This window comes from Protopterus annectens, chromosome 5.part1, assembly GCF_019279795.1.
Source record: "Protopterus annectens isolate FY-2018-M chromosome 5.part1, PAN1.0, whole genome shotgun sequence".
Classification (NCBI taxonomy): domain Eukaryota; kingdom Metazoa; phylum Chordata; order Ceratodontiformes; family Protopteridae; genus Protopterus; species Protopterus annectens.
This window is the reverse complement of record NC_056736.1, coordinates 591872211-591888285: the sequence shown is the minus strand read 5'-3', so window position 1 is coordinate 591888285 and position 16075 is coordinate 591872211. Positions and strand designations below refer to the sequence as shown.

Genomic DNA, 16075 nt, shown 5'->3' with positions numbered 1-16075 from the left:
TATTGATCTCATTCCTGTTTACTTTCTTTTATTGCCTGTTTACTTTGGTATTGATCTCATTCCTGTTTACTTGCTTTGATTCCCTGTTTACTTCTGTTTTGATCTCATTCCTGTTTAGTTGCATTGATTGCCTGTTTACTTTAGTATTGATCTCATTCCTGTTTATTTTCTTTGATTGCCTGTTTACTTTTGTATTGATATCATTCCTGTTTACTTTCTTTGATTGCCTGTTTACTTTTCTGTTGATCTCATTCCTGTTTACTTGTTTTGATTGCCTGTTTACTTTGCTATTGATCTCATTCCTGTTTACTTGCTTTGATTGCCTGTTTACTTTTCTATTGATCTCATTCCTGTTCACTTGCTTTGATTGCCTGTTTACTTTAGTATTGATCTCATTCCTGTTTATTTTCTTTGATTGCCTGTTTACTTTGGTATTGATATCATTCCTGTTTACTTTCTTTGATTGCCTGTTTACTTTTCTGTTGATCTCATTCCTGTTTACTTGTTTTGATTGCCTGTTTACTTTGCTATTGATCTCATTCATGTTTACTTGCTTTGATTGACTGTTTACTTTTCTATTGATCTCATTCCTGTTCACTTGCTTTGATTGCCTGTTTACTTTAGTGTTGATCTCATTCCTGTTTATTTTCTTTGATTGCCTGTTTACTTTGCTATTGATCTCATTCATGTTTACTTGCTTTGATTACCTGTTTACTTTTCTATTGATCTCATTCCTGTTCACTTGCTTTGATTGCCTGTTTACTTTAGGAGTGATCTCATTCCTGTTTACTTGCTTTGATTGCCTGTTTACTTTGGTATTGATCTCATTCCTGTTTACTTGCTTTGATTGCCTGTTTACTTGCTTTGATTGCCTGTTTACTTTGCTATTGAACTCATTCCTGTTTACTTGCTTTGATTGCCTGTTTACTTTGCTATTGATCTCATTCCTGTTTACTTGCTTTGATCGCCTGTTTACTTTGCTATTGATCTAATTCCTGTTTACTTGCTTTGATTGCCTGTTTACTTTGCTATTGATCTCATTCCTGTTTACTTGCTTTGATTGCCTGTTTACTTTGCTATTGATCTCATTCCTGTTTACTTGCTTTGATTGCCTGTTTACTTTGCTATTGATCTAATTCCTGTTTACTTGTTTTGATTGCCTGTTTACTTTGCTATTGATCTCATTCCTGTTTACTTGCTTTGATTGCCTGTTTACTTTGCTATTGATCTCTTTCCTGTTTACTTGCTTTGATTGCCTGTTTACTTTGCTATTGATCTCATTCCTGTTTACTTGTTTTGTGTTTTTGTGGCAAGGGAGATTTCATTCAGTTGATTGGAATGCATGTGTGTTTCCCTTTCCTGTTGTGTTGCACTGGTGACATATTGAGTAGAGGTGTGCTTGGCGATGGATGATTTTTGTTTCTCTCTTCACCTTTGACTGAGAATGCTGTACAGGATGCAGACTGCCTTTCTTTACCCTAATTATTTACATTCTTTGATCATAGACAATGTTGTTTTAAACCATAACAGTATTTCAAGGCAAAAGGAGCCAGAGAGTGGAAGAGTTGCATGCTGGGTATCTGTTCTCATTCATGGTACTTTATTGTAGTACGGGGTAGGAGGAATGTATGTGTTTTATAGTAAAGGACAAGAGGGGGAAATAAATGAGTAAGAGAGAAAGGAAAATAAATTAATAGAGAGTGAGAAAAAAAGAAAAAAAATGGAAAAAAAAAATAAAGGGAAGTGTAGTGAATGAAAGAATAAAAGAGAGTGAGACAGTAGGGCAGTGATGGAGCTGAAGGAGAGAGGAAAATAAGAAAGGGATATATATATATATATATATATATATATATATATATATGTGTGTGTGTGTGTGTGTGTGTGTGTGTGTGCTCATGTTTGGTTATATGTTATTTCAGAGACATACATCTGGAGCATTTCTCCCGAGGCCACCACAGAAAATAGGCTCTTGATGGTCCACTCCCCTCACACTACTGCAGAGGTGTTAAAATTGTCACTGCACTGAGAGACACTTGCAGAATCAATTCCTCAGACTGCAAAAGAAAACCCTGAACAAAGGCCTGCAATGTAGCTACTTTTCTAGCAGTAGCTGGATAACATCTAAGTGTAGTGTAAAACAAGGTCTGAGCCAAACATAAATGAGGGTGATTAAAGACAGAAAAGAAGCAGTCATTTTACAGAAGGTAAAGTGACCCTTACAAATCCCATTACATGTAAATGGCATGGGAATTCAAAGTTACTTCCTTATATATGGCATGAGTCATACAAAGTATTATGAGAAAAAGAAAGGGTTGAGGGAGAAAATGACAAGATGACATTGATACATCAAGCCCCATTGGTAGCCATGTTGTTAAAAACAGACTAAAATTGCAAATAAAGCAGTTAAAGTGATTTTCAGGTGTTAAAATAGGTCAGGAAACAAAGATAGAGTGCAAAAAATAATTTTTTTAGTTCTAGGGTGGAGTTTTCCTTTAACAAATGATATTGCTGTTGTTGTATTGAGTGTAAAAGCAGTGTTAGTAGCACAATAGGTAGCATATTTGTCTTTGATACAGACGGCTATGGGTTCTACTCTCGGGGCATATAGATGGATTGCTGATACTGTCTTGATTTAAAGGAGGTGGGATGCTGCAGTCCTGAGTACCTGAGTATGTTTTCCTTTGGATGAGATGCCTAGTAACTATGAACCTTTTTCAGTTTGCCATCCATTCCCTATTGCAATATTACCAGCTTACCACTTTTTTTCCTTGAAGGGCAGTAGGCACTGAATTTGTAGATGAAACGCTGAAATATAAAGTTGTTTGTTAGCAGCAACCTCTTCATTAGTTACATATCTTTTTAATGTGGAATTATTCAGATGACTTTTACTTCTGCAATGATTTTGCATATTGACTGATATTGGTGGAGTGTTGTTGTTGTTGTTGTGTCTTTCGGCTTTTCTCAGTTAGGGGTCGCCACAGCGGAACTCCAGTCCGCTAATGATTGGCAGTAGATTTTTACGTGCTGAGTTGCGGGCCCTGATGCACAACCTTCAACAAAGGTACGCCCATTCACGCATGTCTCCACACAGAAGAAGCTCTAGCTGAGAATCTAACAGGATGTCGTCTTACTGTGAGACGACAATGCTACCGCAGCACCACCACCACAGCATAATGGCAGAATTTGAGTGGCCTTTTTGGTTGAAAAGTTCTGAATTGGACAGTTTTTGTCATTATTGGTTCATATGTTTTGTTTCATTGCTTACTGGAAAAATGTTCAAAACTATAAATTTAAAACATGCTCTAACAAGTGATGCCGTATTATACAAGGGATATAATTTAATACCACAAGGAAGGTGAATCAACAAATTCTTGCATTTTTGCATCATCCTAAAAATGTGTGCAAGGGGGCTATGATTTGAAAACAGCCCAAAGGTAAACTTAATCCTCTACTGGCCAGATGCATTTTCTTTGAATGTGGGATTCATTGCTGTTTCAGTGAATGTGAGTTTCAAGAACAGATAAATTCCAATGTTGTCTGTTTTTACTGTGAGACTGTATTGCTTTCTTTAGCAAATTGTTTATCAGTGTTTCTGCTATAAAATGTGAAATAAATATTTTTAAATTAAAGCCAAATATCTGTAATTATTGTAGAAGTAAAGCAAAAAACAGTATGCACACTGAGAGTTTTGAACAGTGTTTATAGTAGCTGGGGAGAAATGGCTAAGTAATGACATATTGGAATGGCTGAGGGTTGCTCTTTGCCTGGATCATGTAGTGGAGTGGAGAGGAACAGCGTTGCCCTGGACGATGAGTATACTTGATTTCTATGGTCACACTATGTATCTATATCTTTCTCAATTGGTGAGATTAAGTTTGCATACAATGCTCAAACAGAGACTGTTTTAATTGGTTCCTTATTAATAATTTTTTTTATTTCTGCCTTAGTGGTCCCCAAAATAATTCTCCTATTTTCACAAGTCTCCAAGTGTAAAAAGGTTGAAAACCTGATTTACACCTCTACTAGTCAATGCAGAGTACTGCACCAGGTCCCCATTTCTGGTGACATGAGAAACACCAGCAAGATGGCACTCTGGAATTGTGGACCACTTGTCAAAACTGGGCTACCCCCACTGTAAATAAGAAAAAGACAGTTATGCCACTGAGCAACAGAGGGCCTCCCCAACCTTTAGGTAACTTTTGGTTATGCCAATCTATCTGGAACAAACTACAAGATGACCACAACAGCTAACACTATGAACAACAACCACTTTTTTTGGACTTATTTGTTTAAATCACAAGGAAATAAAACTATGTTTACACAAAAGCCTGCTTCTATGGAAGTATAACAGTAAACTCCTTCTTATTCTAACCATAAATGTATTGCTATAACACTCTACACTTTTTTAAATAAAAACATTATAGACTAAAGACAGTATTTTTTCCTTTACTTAATGCATGAAAGTGCAAGCACGCACACACACACACACACACACACACACACACACACACACACACACACACACACACACACACCATCATCACCACAAATATATCCATCTTTAGATTTCTCTTAATTAAAAAAGGTACCTTGTTACCTATTGTATTACTCAGAACAGCCACAATCAGGGTTAGGAATACAAAGAGAGTCTTCATGCTTTGAAATATCTGGAAATAAAGATGGAACAAACAAAAGTTCTGATCAGACTCTGACATATGTTTTAATACCCTCAAACAAAATCATCTGTATTTGGAGATTATTCTTTTGGAAAAGTTTGCATAGATCATTTATCACTCCACAGAGGACTGAATTTATACAGAAAAAGGAAAGTATCAGTTGTGAGAGGTATAAATCCTTAATTAAAACAGACTGGCAGTGTAAGGTTTAGTAATGCTAAAATCTACCACCTTTTCAGAAAAAAATCACTGTTTCCTGGAAGAATTGCAGTCTGTTAACTTCATATTAACCAAACTTTTGGAGTGTTTAACGTTTCATTTTCCAGATAGGTACCCAAATCCCAATTCCCACTTCTTATTGACAATAGCCAGGAAAATAGCTTCAAAGAAATGGAAAATGAAATTATACCTTCATTTAGGGAATTTATAAATCTTGTCGGGTTTTTTTTTTTAACTAATATTTTATTTGAAAAATAAATTAAGAAACAAAAGAACAAAAAGTTCCATATAACCTACCAAAGATTTACATTTACATACAGGAAATAAAAATAAAAAGTAGTAAGTATAGCTTGCAGATCCACAGCCTTTTCAGCATCTTGAAATAATAAATACTATCGTTGTGTGTCACAAAGAAATTCTTCTATTAAGATAAAAACAAATAAAATAACCACAGAATATAATCACTGGATAAAACTGAACTCATTAAAAGGGAAATGCTAATCTGTGTTCAATGATCAGTTTATGGCTGTTTAATGAATTTTAGCAATTAATGTACATAGCAAACTGATGTAGGCATATGTAAATAGTAACATGTTTTACTACATTACTGTGTTTGCTTTTGTGTATAAAAATGCAATAAAATATTTTAAAACCTCAGACAGATTTCATACACAATCAAAAATCAGTTAAAAATGTTACCTCTAATCAATGGTTTACATTTCAGTTTTTATGTAATATTAAGAAGTATAAGGACGTTCAAAATGCATCTTGAATCTAGAGCTGATTCCCTCCCTGTCTGAAGCTACTCTTGGAGTATAGTTTGTCTGGTGTCTGGCATCTGGTAATAGTACTCAGGTATACATCCGAGTATAGCATGGAATTCAGAAAATGGTAACATTTCAATACAGAATTTCTGTTTTTACAAGTGACTGTGAGATTTAATGACTTCTTGCATATTTGGAATGACTTACCAAAAATAAGCTGCTTCTTAATTCATATAGTCAGTCTTTGAGGTATTTATATTTATTTAACTAACTGCGAGTATATATTATGATAAAACAGTAAGATTTTAGAAATGTTTTTATTGTATTTAGAAATTTCTAATAGAAAACTAAATATATCTCTTTAAATAAGCAATGCAGAACATCAGCTGATTTAACTGATTCACTATTTAAATGTTACTAATTAACTTTTAATGTAGAAGCTTTTAATTAAGAAGTTCAAGGATTGTAACCGAACGAAAAACGCTTCATAATTAAAGGATTGTATCTATCAAGCAAGGTCGCCATGATTGATTTTTTTGGTTTTAATTTTTCTATATCAACATTGCTTGCTGTCTTGGAGACTGAGTAGATAGCTGCTGCAAGTTACCTTGGTATGCCAGATTGTCTATTTCTTGTTTTGTAGCCTTAAAACTTGCACTCCTTGTCAGATGACAAAAAGGAGAGGAAGTGTCACCGAGATGAGGAAGCCTGGGGGGTTACAAAGCACTCCTGCAGGGTCACGCCTGTGAAATGTCCCGCATCAACACTGCTGCAACAAGGAATTTTAAAGATCTGATTTCAGATACACCTGCTGTTTAATAATTCTAGACAGATAAGTTAACAAACACCATGTGAGCACACAACAAAAAACTAAAGTGGAAAGTAGGCTTGGGTCCTGCCGTGCATTACTCTCTCAACTGTCCACAGTTTCGCATCATGTCCAAGTTTTTCCCTCATATTTTTTCTGTCCCTAATAATATTTCTGGAAATCACTGTGGTTGGAAGTCACTAAATAATGAAATGACATCCTGGGCTGTGTACTACATGAATTACAAAATAAACTGGCACCTCACTTAAGTGTCATGTTTACTCATACCCTCACCTCAGGCTTCGTGCCCACTGAGTGGTGCACAGCTACAGTTATCCCACTCTACAAGGGGGGGTCCACCTTGGATCCCAGGAACTACCACCCTATCTGTCTGACGAGCCTGATCTGCAAGGCCATGGAATGTATTATCATGGAACTTATAAACAAAGACATTGGCAACCTTAAAACACTGGACCCCACCCAGTTTGGGATCGTGAAGAGCTGATCTTGACTCCTGAACCTGATTGACGTCTTCTAATCAGTCTCCAGAGCCGTGGACGAGGGTAAGGCAATCCACACAGCCTATCTGGACCTTGCCAAGGCCTTTGACACCATCCCCCACTCTGGAATCATAGATAAACTTACTAAGCTGGGCATTAATCCCTATGTCACTTGATGGGTTGCCAACTGGCTTACTGACAGAACCCACACTGTAAAAGTAGCTGACTCCAAATCCAACTCCAGACAAGTGACAAGTGGAGTACCTCAGGGTTCAGTCCTGGGACCTCTCTTGTTTGGCATCTACTTCTCTGAAGTACAGGCCAGTGCTAAGAGACTCTGGCTAACAAAGTTCGCAGATGACTGCAAACTGGGAGCCATTATTGAATCCCCAAATGATGTGGATACTCTGCAAAAGGGCCTTACAGAAACAGATGCTTGGTGCCAGAGCCATGGGCTCAAGCTCAATGCCAAGAAATGTATAGTTATCCCCTTTGGGAAAAAAACATGTACCCGTGAATTACCACATAGGTGGCAATACACTAAACACCGAAAGTGTGATAAGAGACTTAAGAACACCGGTGGACAGTGGTCTCACCTTCAATAAGCACATAGCCACAACAGTCAGGAAATCCTTCTATGTGGCACATCTCATCACTAAGGGCTTTTCATCCAGAAAAAAGGAGGTCATTGTCCCACTGTACTCATCCCTCATTAGACCCATTATAGAATACAACGCCCAATTTGGTGTGTACCTCTCAAGACACCTGCAACAACTGGAAAGACCGCAGAAATACCTCACTAAAAGAATCACAAGCCTAAAGCAGATGCCCTATGCTGTTCACCTTAAAAAACTCCAGCTATACTCTGCTGCATATCATCTAATCCGAGGCGATCTCTGCTTAACATACAAAGCCATGTCAAATCCAGAGCTGTTGGACATGCTCCACTTAAAGAAATCCCAATGCCTCAGAGCCACACGCTCCAGGGATCTAAACCTTGTCATCACAATAAACAAAACATGCTGAAGGGATAGGTTCCTGACCCAGAGACTCCCCAGACTCTGGAATAGGCTGCCCATACATGTCAAGCAGAGCGCTTCTTTGGCCCTCTTCAAAGGGAACCTTGATGATTGGATGGGAGAAAGGAAATTCACCCCGTGGATCACGTCTGTCACCCTGCTAGACAGGGTTCCAGGGAAGTAAACAGCGTGGAAAGAAATAGCCAGGGAATTGTTATGGCTAGGCTTGTATAGGCCCTAGGGCTGATAGCCTAGTACCAGCCTACGAACCTTCAGAACATGTATGCTAATGCAAGGCATGTTATTCTAGTAAATTTCTAAGATTGTAATAGAAGTATTTAAAAACTGTCCTTTATTTTAGGCTTTTGTTCCTGGCATTAAGTTTGCTTTTGTTCAGATTTCTTGCACTTAAAGGTTTAGAGGTATGCATGTGAGCTCATTATAAATGCTAAGAATAGAACAACATATATCAAGGACATTCCGAATTTTCGTTTGTTGGAACTGGATATTTTCATTTTTACACTTGTTAAAAAAATAATTATAATACAATATGCTTTTTATTTTTAAGCAGACATATTCAAACAGCCTTCAACGAGTATACACACACACACACACACACACACACACACACACACACACACACACACACGTACACATGCACACACACACACACACACACACACACACACATGTACACACACACACACACACACACACACACACACACACACACACACACACACACACACACACACACACACACACACACACACACACACACACACACACACACACACACATGTACACACACACATGTACACACACACACACACACACACACACACACACACACACACACACACACACACAGTTCCAAGAACACAACATGCAGATTAAAAAGGTGTTTTCTCCCCACAAATGATACCTACACAAATGCGTTATGTATCTTAGTAGACTAAAAAGTAAAAAATAAAAATGTAAAAAAATATTTTTTTTTTAATAAAGAATGTTTTTTATTTGGTTGATCTAAAAAGTAAAAAAACAAGAAAGAAGACTGAAAACTTTGCAAAAGAAAAACAGACAAGCCAATTTTCAGAAAAGCATTTCAGTTTGGTTTTGCTGGTTCTGGTAATGAGGTAGCAGAAGAAGTAACAGGAATTAAGAGAACCAACCTCTAATACTTTTCTGAAATCAGCTTGTCTGTGTTTCTTCTGCAAAGTTTTCAGTCTTCTTCCTTGTTTTTTTTTTGTAGAGTGACTGAATAAAAAGCATTCTTTTATTAAAAATCTTTATATATATATATATATATATATATATATATTTTTTTGTTTTGTTTTTTATTACAATAATTTTCAAGGTTGTTATTGTTTGGTCTTCTTGGCCATGTGATTTTTAATGCTGTTTTGTGAGCATTTTATTCCTTTTACTTGTTTTATAGTCTAATCCGTGGTGGTGGTGCTGCGGTAGCGTTGTCACCTCACAGTGAGACGCTGTCCGGTTCGATTCTCAGCTACAGCGTTTTCTGCATGGAGACATGCGTAAATGGGCGTACCTTCGTTGAAGGTTGTGCATCAGGGCTGGCAACTCGGCATGTAAAAATCAGCTGCCAATAATTAGCAGACCGGAGTTCCGCTGTGGCGACCCCTAACCGGGAAAAGCCGAAAGACACAACAACTTGTTTTACAGTCTAGTGGGAGTCTGTTTTGCATTAATAAGAAAAAAGCACAATTTAATTGTTTTAACAGTTTTAATTTCACGAGATGCAGAATTGTACTGGCACACCTATTTTTTCCTTTCAAGTAAGTCTTTTATAAACTGTAAAATGTAATATGTTTGATTGAATGTGGATTGTGTTCAGTCTTTTCTGCATTATTCCCATTTCTTTTAATAAATTTATTTAGCTTTTGTCTTAATTATGAAGCTGAGCCATATTTTAGTTTTGTCATCCACATCTAAACTTCAGAAGCTAATATTATGATTTTTTAAATCTTTATCAGCACAGGTTGCCGAGAGAATATTTTACATTTCATTCATATAATATATCTTCTTTGCAATGCCATTTCTCAGTTATGACTCATGGTGAGCATTACAAAAAGTTAAAAGGACTTGTCAACCTCTTATAGACTAATCTGCTAAGCAATGAATACTCAATGGAAAGGTTTTAACTTACCTATTTTAACTCAAAAGACTTGAGGCCTAACTGAAGGGATAAAGTTGTTACATGCAAAGGCTCTTGTTGGTTCAGTGGCAGTAAAACTAGCACGGTAAACTGGAGGTCTAAGGTTTGAGTCCCAAATGAAGAGCTAATATTACGGTTTTACTTTAATGGTTCTATAAGTAGCTAAACAGATGGATTTTTCTGTGTGTGTGTGTGTGTGTGTGTGTGTGTGTGTGTGTGTGTGTGTGTGTGTGTGTGTGTGTGTGTGTGTGTGTGTGGTGTGTTACTTTACCACAGAAGATCACTGCCTCGGTGACAGCAATGTTTGCACTTGTGATGATTCACGTTGGTGTTTTTGTTGACCTGGCTGCCCAACAATGGAATCACCATATTTGGTAAAAAGGGGGGGGGGGCAAAGCCTGTTTACATTTATGTTTTTTTTCCTGGTTTGAATTCCCATGTGGAAAGCATTGAGTTGAGTTCTTAGCCAGACTAGGCTCAAAATGCGAGTAAAATGATCTATTATCATTAGAATTATAGATTCAACTTACAAAGTCAAGAATACTGATCCAGGATCATTGATATGTGCTCAAAACAAGTTCTAGTTATCGATTTTAAACTGATAATGCATGTTCTGTGCTCATGAACACATGAGTATGCTCTCTGCTCACAGGAAGTTTTGCCAGGTGTTTCAGTTTATACTCACATGCCAAACACATTTTAATTGAACTGGTGGGCTTCTCCACCACTCACTGGCAGCAAACTCAGTAAGCAACCAACTCACCAAGTACAGCGAGGTGAAGCTGATAGGCCACAGGAAATCCCTTCCGGTGTAGTCTCTAAGTGTTTGCTGGTCCCTACCAGTGTGGTGTCTAAGTGTTTGCTGGTCCCTACCAGTGTGGTCTGTAAGTGTTTGCTGGCAGTAACTCCTTTCTTTTGGGAAATTCTCCCTGTTTTGTATTTCTGCATCAGTAGAATTGATATATGTAAGCTGAGGTAGGTGGGTGTGGGGGTTGACCCTTACTCAGGGAGTGTACTTACACTTACATTTAATTTTTTTCATTGGTCTGATTTCATCACCAGTTACACCCGAAGAGTTGGTTCCCTGTGGAATTGTAACTTAAATTAGACATAGTGGTGAGTGAGTGGTATCTGTGTGAGTGTGTGAGAGTGTGTGTGTGTGTTCTAAGACAGACTGACATCCTGTCCTAGATTAGCTCTCTGTCTTTCTCCCACTGACTGATGGGATAGGCTCTAGTTCTCCTCAGACCTTGATTGTGCGTGTGTCTGACATCCTGTGTGTGTGTGTGTGTGTGTGTGTGTGTGTGTGTGTGTAGGCTCTAGTTCTCCTCAGACCTTGATTGTGCGTGTGTCTGACATCCTGTCCTAGATTAGCTCTCTGTCTTTCTCCCACTGACTGATGGGATAGGCTCTAGTTCTCCTCAGACCTTGATTATGTGTGTGTGTGTGTGTGTGTGTGTGTGTGTGTGTGTGTGTGTGTGTGTGTGTGTGTGTGTGTTCTAAGACAGACTGACATCCTGTCCTAGATTAGCTCTCTGTCTTTCTCCCACTGACTGATGGGATAGGCTCTAGTTCTCCTCAGACCTTGATTAGGATAACATGGATACTTGAAAATGAACGAAGAAATAAGTGCCAGTTAACAGAAGCATATATTCAGCAATGCAGAATAGTTTGCATTCAAACATCAAAAACAGTGGGGAGATACGTTGAAAGGAAGAAAAAGTCCTTTCCAGTTATTAAATCCAGTGAATCAGAGGGTGTCACAGAAAATACTGCAGTGAGTGTATCTTTGCTTTCAGGCTTTCATCTTCACAAAAGGCTGACAGACATAATGTGCATCAAAAACGTTTCTTTTAGCTTTTAGCTTAGCACAAGAAAGCAGCGGTTAGAGGGATGTAGACTCCAACTGACCAGTCATATCTTGGTACTCCATAGATCCCAACTGCATGCAGGTAAATCACACGCTCTAAAAACAACTAGAAATCTCACTCACAGATATAAACAGATATTTTAGATACTCTAAAAACCCACAACTGGGACCCAACCAAAATACTCTCCTTAGACGACGGAGTTGACTACTTTAACAGTCTTTCTTGGTACTCTAAATAGTCTTGCCCCTACACATACTAAAAGAACTAAGATTGACCATGCCCCTTGGCTTACTAAACAACTGCTTACTTCCAGGGATAAAGCCTGGAAAGAATGGCACAAAAACAAAACCGGTCAGAATGAACTCAAATATAAGCAACTTCATAATTCTGCCAAAAAGCGTGTCATATATTGCAAAAAAAAAAAAAAAAAAAACTATTTCTCCTCTAAGCTCTCTACCCAACAAAACAACCCTAAAATCTTCTGGAAGTCAGTTTTCTCTTTTCTTAATGCAGGAACTCAGCATAACCCTACTCCCTCTCCAGACAAAGACCCCAAGAAATTGTCCAAGCTTTCAGCTTTCATGTCGATACTATCCAAAAGCTTAACAACCCCTCTCAAGAAACTGCAAATCCAATAACAGTAACAAAAATAATAACTTCACTGACCCACTTGCAAATCACAACCCCCCCCTCTAAAAACTGCAACTCTGACAATACCTCATCCACACACCTTTTCACCATTCAACCTGTACCCACCTCTCTAATACACAAACTACTCTCCAAACTAAAGCCATGCTCCCTTTCCACCAATGGCCTTCCAGCTGAATATGTAAAAATGGCTGTAGATTCCACATAGCCTTCCCTGTCAGCATTCTCATAAATCGATCTATCTCTGAATCATATGTTCCACAACTCTGGAAAACTCCATTATTACTCCCCTACATAAAGGTGGTAATACCAGTGACCTCTCTAACTATTGGCCCATCTCAATACTTTCAACTCTATCTAAAATCCTAGAAAAGTGTATCCATTCACAACTGCTTAAACACCTCACTGACAATAACTTGTTAGCACCCACCCAACATAGTTTTTGGCCTGCACACAGCACAACTACAGCCTTATTGTCATTTACCAACACTGTATACAGAGCTATTGACAATGGTCTATTAACGTCAGTCATACTACTGAGCTATGAAAAGCTTTCGATACAATGTCCCACCCTAAACTAATATCACAACTTAAATTCATATACTGCTCCTTACACACTCTAACCTGGTTTCAAACCTACACAACAGAAAACAATCCGTTAGGTGGCAAGACAAACAATTCAATTACCTTATCAACAATACAGGAGTCCCCCCAGGGTCTATTCTTGGGCCCTTGCTCTTTAATATATTTATTAATAATCTCCACAAGGCCTCCCAGCAAAGTACACTCATTCAGTATGCTGACGAGTCGACAATTATTAACTCTTCTAACAACTTCTCAGATCTAGAGTTAACACAAAAAAGCATTTACATCAATAGAATCCTGGATTAATGAAGCTCAATTGTCACTTAATCCCCAAAAATCTAAACTTTTACTATTCACATCCAAACTTCTAACTCTAGACTTTAAAGTATTCTCACAAAATAATACTGAAATTGAAATCATAAAAACATCCAAACTTCTTGGCATTACAATTGATGACAAACTCTCATCCGTAAATCACATACTTAGCACAATCAAAAAGACCCATTTTAAACTAGGTAAGCTGTATAGGCAGAAACTATATCAGGACATGTCCACCGAGTTAAAACTGGCTAACAGTCTTTCTTTCCTTCCCCTCCTCTACGCTAGCCCCAGTTTCACTAACCTACACTCACATCCCTTAAATAAGCTACAATCTTATTACTACAAAATATCAACATTTGTATCCAATATGCCAACTCGCATGCACCACTGCCTGGCCATTAAACCTTTAAATTGGTTTGAATTCCCTTGTTACCTACAGTAAAACCAACTAACTCTTACCCAAAAATTACTTTACAACCCAAATTACTGGCCTTCTCTTCAAACTATGATACAAACACATACCCAAACAGGGATTATAAAGTATTCAAATAAACAACTCCTGGCCATTACCAAACCCCACAAAACAGCTGGTCTCATGCCGTTGCCAAATTATGGAATGCTCTCCCTCCATCTATCACCCAGTTAGACTCTGTAAGAACATTCAGAACAGCACTGAAAGACCACTTCCTTATAGTCATATCTGCTGTTGTAATCACATGACTAAACCACCATAAGCCTATTCCTTAGCCTATCACATGACTAAACCACCATAAGCCTATTCCTTAGCCTATCACATGACTAAACCACCATAAGCCTATTCCTTAACCTATCATATGACTAAACCACCATAAGCCTATTCCTTAGCCTATCACATGACTAAACCACCATAAGCCTATTCCTTAGCCTATCACATGACTAAACCACCATAAGCCTATTCCTTAGCCTATCACATGACTAAACCACCATAAGCCTATTCCTTAGCCTATATTTGTCTGATTTTTAATTAATTAGCCTGGTAACTGTTAATTAATTTTTGTTAACCACTCTGTTACTACTGTATTTTTTGTACATGAGATTATATTTTTATTCTGTTTTAATTAGCATTACTGTACATATGTTGCCTCTGCTGAACATGTATACTTTATGTTTTATATTACTTTTTTTGTAATTGTTTTTGTGGAGCTTTTCTCCCCGGGCCTCCACTGAAAATAGGTCCTCGGCCCAGTAGACTTTCCTGCTCAACAAATGTCAATAAATAAATAAATAAATAAATACATTCTTGAATTTAGCAATAAACTAATTTCAGTGTTCTGTTGTTATGTCCCACATGGCCTCATATTTTAACTGATCCAAACATTATAAAGGCATACATATGGCATTCAGATGTTTATTTACTAATTACAGGGGTGCAACCAGTACATATTTAAAAATGTTAAAGGCTTATTTCAGGAAAATAACTACATACAGATATGTACTTCAAAGACAAATAACTACAAAATGATCCCAATCAGCCACTTTGCTTAACTTTTGGTTATTACATTAACCAAGATAACTCATATCCTGTGTTCTCTTACCCTTCCACAGGAATTACGTCTGTCCTAGGCATTCTTACTTTTTTTTTGTTGTTTACTGAATACCATTGAGCTAATTGCAACCTGTTCTTTGTCAGGTCCAATTTGACTCTAAGCATGCAATCTTCATTTAATATTGTCTTGGCTATCCTCTAATTAACTAATTACATACTATAATTTCTAATGTTCTAAAAATGTGAACCTAAGTCATAGGAACATGCACAGACTTTTTCATAAATTAATACAATTAATTTATTTTTATTATTAAAACAGCTATGCCTTACCTGTGACAGGCTTTAAAATCACACTACTGTTTGCGTTGTACGTCAGAAACTGCCACAGTGTTGTGTGTATCAGTAGGTTGGAGCTATTTATTAGCACACCCCATGTCTCCTTACAAAATGCTGCACTTTCTCTAAAGATGTTATCTGCACTTTTACGGGAAGCTGATTTCTACATATAATATTTAAATATTCTCAGAGTGCAACTTTAGCTTCAGAGATGAAAACTACAATTTAATTTCAGGTACTGAGATACACGAAGGACTTCTGTGGTACTGTCTTACCTTTTATTTAATTCAACAATTTTTCTTTTTGGATGAGCTAATCTAAAAGAAAGCATCTGTGTCATGTGAGAAGGCAATCTTAAGGCAAATGAGTATTTCATGGAGAATTGACTTTAACTTAAATAATAGAATTAATTTGAAAACACAATGGTACATTTCAATGCTTAATTGAATTGTACATCAAAAATAAGTAAATAGCAGCATTTCCAAACACGTGCCTCTAACTAAAACCCTATACTTATGTGGCAAATACTTCAAAAGTGTGAGATTCTGACCAAGACCATCTTTTACCTCAGGGTTTCAAGAAACAACAGGACACAGTTCTATTAATTCTCTCATTAATTTTTCA

General features: G+C 37.3%; 1 protein-coding gene across 3 annotated transcripts in view; it reads right to left on the bottom strand.

The window, feature by feature from the left end:
• Nucleotides 1-15538, bottom strand: part of LOC122803305 (lectin-like) — a 289888-nt gene extending 274350 nt beyond the window's left edge. For 2 of the 3 annotated variants that reach the window (XM_044072874.1, XM_044072876.1), the window contains exons 1-2: nt 15446-15538; nt 4598-4667 (exon numbers count right to left, since the gene is read on the bottom strand). In XM_044072874.1, the coding sequence (XP_043928809.1) occupies nt 4598-4655 (58 nt within the window). In that variant the 5' untranslated portion in view covers nt 4656-4667; nt 15446-15538. Of the gene's footprint in view, nt 1-4597; nt 4671-9779; nt 9786-15445 lie in introns of all 3 variants that reach the window. The other variant, XM_044072875.1, reaches the window with a different exon arrangement.
• Between the last annotated feature and the right edge of the window lie 537 nt (nt 15539-16075).